This window comes from Apis laboriosa, unplaced genomic scaffold, assembly GCF_014066325.1.
Source record: "Apis laboriosa isolate Shangri-la unplaced genomic scaffold, ASM1406632v1 scaffold45_cov149, whole genome shotgun sequence".
NCBI classification, from domain to species: Eukaryota; Metazoa; Arthropoda; class Insecta; order Hymenoptera; family Apidae; genus Apis; species Apis laboriosa.
The window spans coordinates 2518020-2525114 of NW_025223361.1; the positions used below are offsets into that span (position 1 = coordinate 2518020).

The 7095-nt window shown below is 18.3% G+C and overlaps 1 protein-coding gene across 2 annotated transcripts; it reads right to left on the reverse strand.

Annotated features, from left to right (window-relative positions):
* Positions 1-4768: 4768 nt before the first annotated feature.
* LOC122716386 lies at positions 4769-6871 on the reverse strand. 2 transcript variants are annotated; one of them, XM_043939406.1, is made up of 5 exons: positions 6591-6871; positions 6018-6203; positions 5715-5900; positions 5270-5321; positions 4769-5194 (listed from the first exon to the last, which is right to left on the reverse strand). In XM_043939406.1, exons 1-4 carry the CDS (start codon positions 6649-6651, stop codon positions 5314-5316), a joined length of 441 nt encoding a protein of 146 aa, XP_043795341.1. In that variant the 5' UTR covers positions 6652-6871; the 3' UTR covers positions 4769-5194; positions 5270-5313. The 2 variants fall into 2 exon arrangements, with proteins under 2 accessions (XP_043795341.1, XP_043795340.1); XM_043939405.1 differs by lacking the exons at positions 4769-5194; positions 5270-5321 and having other exon boundaries at positions 5643-5900; positions 6591-6870.
* Positions 6872-7095: the final 224 nt, after the last annotated feature.

Genomic DNA, 7095 nt, shown 5'->3' on the forward strand with positions numbered 1-7095 from the left:
TATTTTTAAATATTAAATATCATTTAAAATATGTTATTCATTAAAAGAAATATTGAATTCATCAAAATAAATTTTTTATAAGAAATTATTGTAAACATTTCTTATTTTGAATTAAAAAATATCCGAATATTTTTGTAATATAAGAATTCATCTCTTTTTTATTCTTTTTTGAATATTTAGATAATTAATTAAATCAAAATTTGTTTATCTTCTGATCTTTATATTATATTTTAATATATTGCAAAACATTTTTATTGTTTTTTTTATTATATATTTGTTTTAAATATAAAATATAGACATTAAAGTTATATCAATATTTAAATATTTTTGGTAATTAAGTATGATTTCCTCAAATATTTAGATCATATAAAGATTTTTTATATAATTATAAATTAAATGACAATACGTGATAAAATTTTACAATAATATCTAAAATTAAATATTGCAATATTTATTTATTTAATATTAAATACTACTATTTAATACAATATTTAATTAAATATTAAAAATTATAATATACAATATTACAATAATTTTCTTTCTAATCTAATCTTGATTTTTATGTATATATACATAATTTTTAATTAATATTACATAATTGTATCTGTTATATTCTGTTATGTTGTTTTCTTGTTTAATAAGAATTGTTGTTTAGTAAAATTGAAATTATATTTTAATAATTTTTAATCTTTTCGAAATCACTGGACATTTGTTATTAAGAAAAATTAATAAAATATTAAAATCATTGAAATGTTAAAAATAATAATAAAAATGTTTATAAAGTAATATATATATATAATATAAATATACTTCATTATAAAATTCTGACTAGTATTTCGTTTTCATAATTTTTCAAAATTCAACTAGTTAAGAATTATTATCATATTATTAAAGATTGATAGTTGTACAATATTATTGCGAAAAGATTAATGGAAAGATATTTTTTAAAGAGATATGAAAAAACTATTTTTAATCGATATTAAGAAATGATATTAACAGAATATGAAATCTTTATCTAATAATAAATCTTATAATACCTAGAATTTAATACAGTAATATCCTGATTAACTTGATATATAACGCTTAAGATATGTTCTTAGAAGAGAAAATATTAATTGTTTATATATTAAATCATCTTAATATATAAACAAAAATAAGGAAATAATTAAGGAAAAAAAGAAAAAAAAGAAGTTTTACTTTAATTTTAAGTTACATTTATCTTAACTTTTCTAGATAATCTGATAATCTTTATAATTTATTAATTAATAATCTTGAAAACCTTATTTTTATAATTAGATAAATTTTGATAGATTTGTTAATAATTGAAACTTATAAATTTTAATTATCAGATTTTGCGATTACAATTTTTATCGTCGTTTCATATTTTACATATTATATTTTATATTATTTTAAAAAAATTTTGTTCAAATTTCGTCGCATGAAAATAAACATTTGTAAAAAATCCACATTCTTTCAAAAAAAAAAATATAAAAATTATTATTTTTAATTATAATGATTAAATAGTCATTTTATTGGTAAAAAAATAAATAAGTTAAATCTCAAAGTAAAGCAAACTAAAAACTAAATATTAAATATCTTATATTTCTTTTAATTTGTTTTTTAAATTGTATTTATTGTTATCTGGTTATTCAAAATTGATACCAATTGAAATAGAATATTTTTAAAGTTCTGAAAAAAATATTTTATTCGCAAAAAATTTTCACTACATGAAAATGAAAAAGTCGAACGACTTGTCACATTTTATTTTATAGAATGTCATAAAATCATAAATCATAAAATCATAAATATAAATCAATATATGTCAAAATTTTTGAAAGCTATTCAATTTAAAAATATTAAAAATTATTTAAAAATAGCATATGCTACGTGTCTTGAAATCAATGATAACATTCTTTCAAATCTAATATCAAATTAATGTTTTAGAAATCTATCATATTAAAAAATAATAAAAATAATATTAAAAAATGTTTTCATTCATCAAAATAATATAATATTTAATTTTTGAATATATTCATTAAATAGTAAATTTAAAGAAATCAAAAACAATTAACCTATTGTGAAAGTTATTAATGTTAGTATATTTTCATAATAATTTTTACCAATTAAAAGTAGTAAAAAAATTATAAATAAGAGATATTTAGAGGATACAAATTATTTTTATTTTTTAAAATGCAATATTATAGTGTATGATCTCAAAGATTTGGTAATCTATATTTACTGCAAATCTATCGTGTCTTGCATTTTAATATATTAGATATTTCATTTAATCTTTAAGTGAAAAACTAAATATATCTCTAAAACTATAATTTATTTTAAAAAATATTTAATATATAATGTCGAAATCTTTCTTTCGATATCTCTTTACTTCAAATGTCTTTTTTTAATCATTCGCAAATAGAATGGGAACTTTGTGAGTAGTTTTGTGAAAGAATTTTACTCTTTACATCGCTCTTCATGGTTTATACCGCATTATTTAGAATTTTGATATTTTTTAGCTTTATCTTGTATACTTTAATCTTATTATCTCAAATATAACATTCATTTGTTCAATATTCTCATAACATTCTTTTATTCATTAATTACTATAAATTAATATAAATTCATTAATTTACTATATAATAATTATATAATATAATAATTATTATGTAATATATAATAATATAATATATAATAATATATTATATAATAATATAATTATATAATATAAATTAATATAAATTCATTAATTTACTATATAATAATTATATAATATAATAATATATACACAATGAAATAATACATACATATACAAAAAAATCTCTTTTATTTACATTCAATTATAATACATTTAAATATATTTTTAATTAATTTATTTAATTTATCACTTTTTTATTAATGATTTATAAAAATAATATAACTTATAAAAATAATAAATGAATTGATATCGTGTCATACATTAATTTTAAATATAAATTTTATATAAAACATATTTAATATGGACGGATAATTGTGTCATATATTAATTTTAAATATGTATAAATTTTTTATAAAAAACATTTAATATGGACGGATACTTATGTTATATATTGATGTTAAATATAAATTTTATATAAAACACTAACTATTTGATAAAATTTCATTACAATAAATGAAATAATATTATTATCTTAAATAAATAAAAAATATTTAAGTTATAAAAGTATTTAAATTATTATTTTATATGTAAAAATATTCTTTTTGTACAATAGAATGATGATAATTTGAGATATACTTCAAATGGGAGTTTTTATAAAAATATGAAATACCTTTAGAGGGTGGATTCTAAACATCAAAACGGTAAAAAAAGTTTATATATACATATCTCTGATAAGATTTAATTAAAGAGTTATAAGCATTTTAAGTTTATATTAGATAAAATGAGACGGCGAAACAGCGAGAACGCTCAACTGTGCGGCAGTACCATAATGCAATGTTATTTGCGTAGCGGAGCCTCATAAAAGTAAATATATGATATTTTTTTATATACAATTGATTATTTCAAATAGTGTAATGTAATATAATGCACGTATTATGTAATTCTTTACTTAACGAAACTCTTAAACTCTTTTACTTAAAAAATTTATCTCGAATAAGTAAATTTTAAAGTATTAACATATACACCACTTATATAAATCCATAGTTAAATTGTTGTATGATACTTAATCTGCTTACTAAAATCTATAAGAGCAAGTCAAAATACACTTTTATAAGATTTCAAATTAGAAAGATTGAATGTATTTTTTATTAATGATACTTGAATCAATTTGAAATTTATAGACCAATTGAAGCATTAATTGAAAACTTCTATTTCTATTTCATTTAAATTCAATATTTTTTATTCCAATATAAGATTGCTAAAGAGAGAAGTTAAAATTCAATATCTATATTTTAATATAATATTAATGCTACTATCTTATATCCATTAAAGAAATCATATAAGTATTGCATTTTTCTTTTTCACATTACTATTGCATATTAGATTTTTTTTTATTTACTATTCACATTAATTTCTTTGAATAAAATTATTTCGATTATTATTTATTATTATACAATTTTATATGAAAATTATTTATTTAAAACTTTATTCTACAAATATTCAAATATATATTTCATCAAATTCTGAACTCCGCGACGCAATAATATATTACTGAAATAATGTTGCTAACAATTGAAAGCTGGGCATTAGAAAAAGAGATAGAAAAAATAAGATAGTAATATTCGAAATGAAATGTTATGTTTGTATATTTTAAATATAAGAATACGAAAACCTAAGTCAACAATCTTTTCCATTGCTAAGATAGTGTTACTTTGTTCTGGATTCAGTTCGTTCATTAATAGTAAGTTCGTTCAGAAAAGTAATATTCATGTAACGTATATTAGAAATAAATGTGTAAAAAAAAAAAAATTAGTGAATTTGTAATATTCATTCAAGCGTATAAAAAAAATAATTGTGATATATATGCATTTTTTATGGATATATGATATTAATATATAATATTGGTTCATATTAATAACTAATATCCAGATTGACATTTCTCTCTGCATAAGAATGAAAAATATTTAGTGCAAGTGAAATAAAGATAAATATTTTTTAATGATTTGATTGAATAATTTATTAATCTGAAATTCAAATTGATTCAAGTATCATTAATATTTCGGATTTTCTTATACATGTGAAAATAATTTAAAAAATAAATGTGCATATAAAAATACATTCAACCTTTCTAATTCGAAATCTTATAAAAGTATGTTTTGATTTGTTTCTATAGATTTCGATAAGTATAGTAGGTTGAATGAAATACAAGAATTTATCTATAATTTTAAATGAAATATTAGTATAATCATTATATAATTCTAAATATTGTGAAATTTGCTAATTTATCTAAGGTAAGTTTCTATTAAATAATTAATTACATAAATTTTAATTTGCATAATTAAAAATTTTTTTAAATGTAATAAAAATGATATAAAAATGTTAGATGACATAATATTTATGTACATTGTATATTATCTTATAATTCATTTGAAATAATCAATTATATATAAAAAAGTATCAGTATATTTACTTTCATTGAGAGACTCCGCAAGTGACATTGCAATACGGTACGCCGCGCACCCAGTTGAACGTTCTCGCTGTTTCGCCGTCTCATTCTACCTAATATAAACTTAAAATGCTTATAACTCTTTAATTAAATCTTATCAGAGATATGTATATATAAACTTTTTTTACCGTTTTGATGTTTAGAATCCACCCTTCAAAAGTGTCTTCCATTTTTATAAACCTATATATGTGAAATAATTTTATTGTTATAATTTATATTCTAATTATATTAGTATTATAATTTTTTCAATATTTTTTTAAACCAATATTTCTTTATCTGAACAAATATAATATATATGTTTATATTAATAAAATGTCTTAATAATGACTAATTTATGATATAGAAAATTATCTTTTCATTCTAAAGTACATATTATTAAAATTAAATATAATTATTTTATTATTATATTATTTAATTATTTAAATATTTTTTGAAGTCAAAAATATATTAAAAAATATTTAAATAATTAAATATTTGCGAGCATATATAGATTATCTTCGATATATTTTATATTCTTATATTCTCTATTTTTAAAAGAAGATTTTTATAAGAAAAATATGGTAATTGAAATACCAAAAATCAATAAAATGATTATTGAAAATGATGATAATGTTGATGCTCCGTTACAAGAATTTTCCGAACAAGAACATTCTTCCCAATATACTCCATTTTCATAAACTCCCCAGTTACAAACACCCGTAACTCCGGTACTAGATACTGAAGCACATCGACGGATCACCTGGCGCCATCTACCGTTCCCTTTAAAAATTAATTTGAATAATAAATTCATTTAAATACAAATATACAAATTAATAATCAAATGAATACAAACAATATAAAGAACTAAATATGATATTTTAAAAAAAGAAAACTTACAAATAAAACCACGAGGACTCTGATGTGTTATTTTAACACAGAATGTACCGGGCATATTTGATTCTTCACTATTGCATTCTACAGCAATATTTTTTTCTTTATCAAATTTTGTATATGCTCCACATAAATCTTCCCCTTTAGGATCAGTGTCACTACTACACTGATAACAGCGAATGGCTTCAGTTCCTAAAATTTATTCATATGAATTAGAAATAAATCGAAATTAATATTTTATAACCTCAAATTGAGCATAATCAATATTATCAATTTTTTATTCCTTAATAAATTTATTATTACGAATTTTTATTATTAATATGAAATAATAATGTTATATTAATACAAATTTTTATATTATTATCGATTATAATAATATTATTATTATTATATTATAAGAAATATGAAAAAAGAAAAAAGATTTTTGTTTTATATCTAATAATTATACTTAATAATATATTTAATAATATATTTTTTTTCATCATTTCCAAAACCATACATTTTGATTCTGATAAATAAAATTGCATTTTTCTCAATATAGGGATAAATCTATATAGTTATTATTTGATATTTACTCACCTACTATTATGAATAATAATAATAAATAGAGATATATTGTTCTAAATAAATACGAATACATATTTAATTTAAGTAATAATATATCTTGCAACACAGTTTACTCTTCGTCTACGATAAAAAGGCGTGGCATCTGTTTACATCTTCATTCAATTACCGATTCCCTTTCTATCAAATATTTTTATTACAAATTATTACAATTTATGCAAATATTTTATGGTATTTTTATGGCTTTGATTCATTGTGTATCAAATCTACAGATTTAATTTTGCATTATTATAAAAGAAATTAATTTATATTTTATTTTAAAACTTCTATGTATATCATACCTTAAAACTTCTAGACTAAAGATACATTTTCATGTAAATAAAAATCATATTGTCATGATACTATATGTATTGTAATAAACTTAATTCCAATGTTAATTTAATTAATTAATTCGCATTAATGTCAACGCGACATCTAATTTTCATCTTTAATCTAAAATTATATATTACATTTATATAAT

Bases quoted from the DNA above. Each gene is read 5' to 3' on its own strand.
- LOC122716386 (XM_043939405.1), bottom strand. From the start codon at position 6,651: ATGTATTCGTATTTATTTAGAACAATATATCTCTATTTATTATTATTA. The intron at 6,204-6,590 runs GTGAGTAAATAT...AATAAATTTTAG, and splicing joins ATTATTATTCATAATAGTAG to GAACTGAAGCCATTCGCTGT. The intron at 5,901-6,017 runs GTAAGTTTTCTT...TAATTTTTAAAG, and splicing joins GAGTCCTCGTGGTTTTATTT to GGAACGGTAGATGGCGCCAG.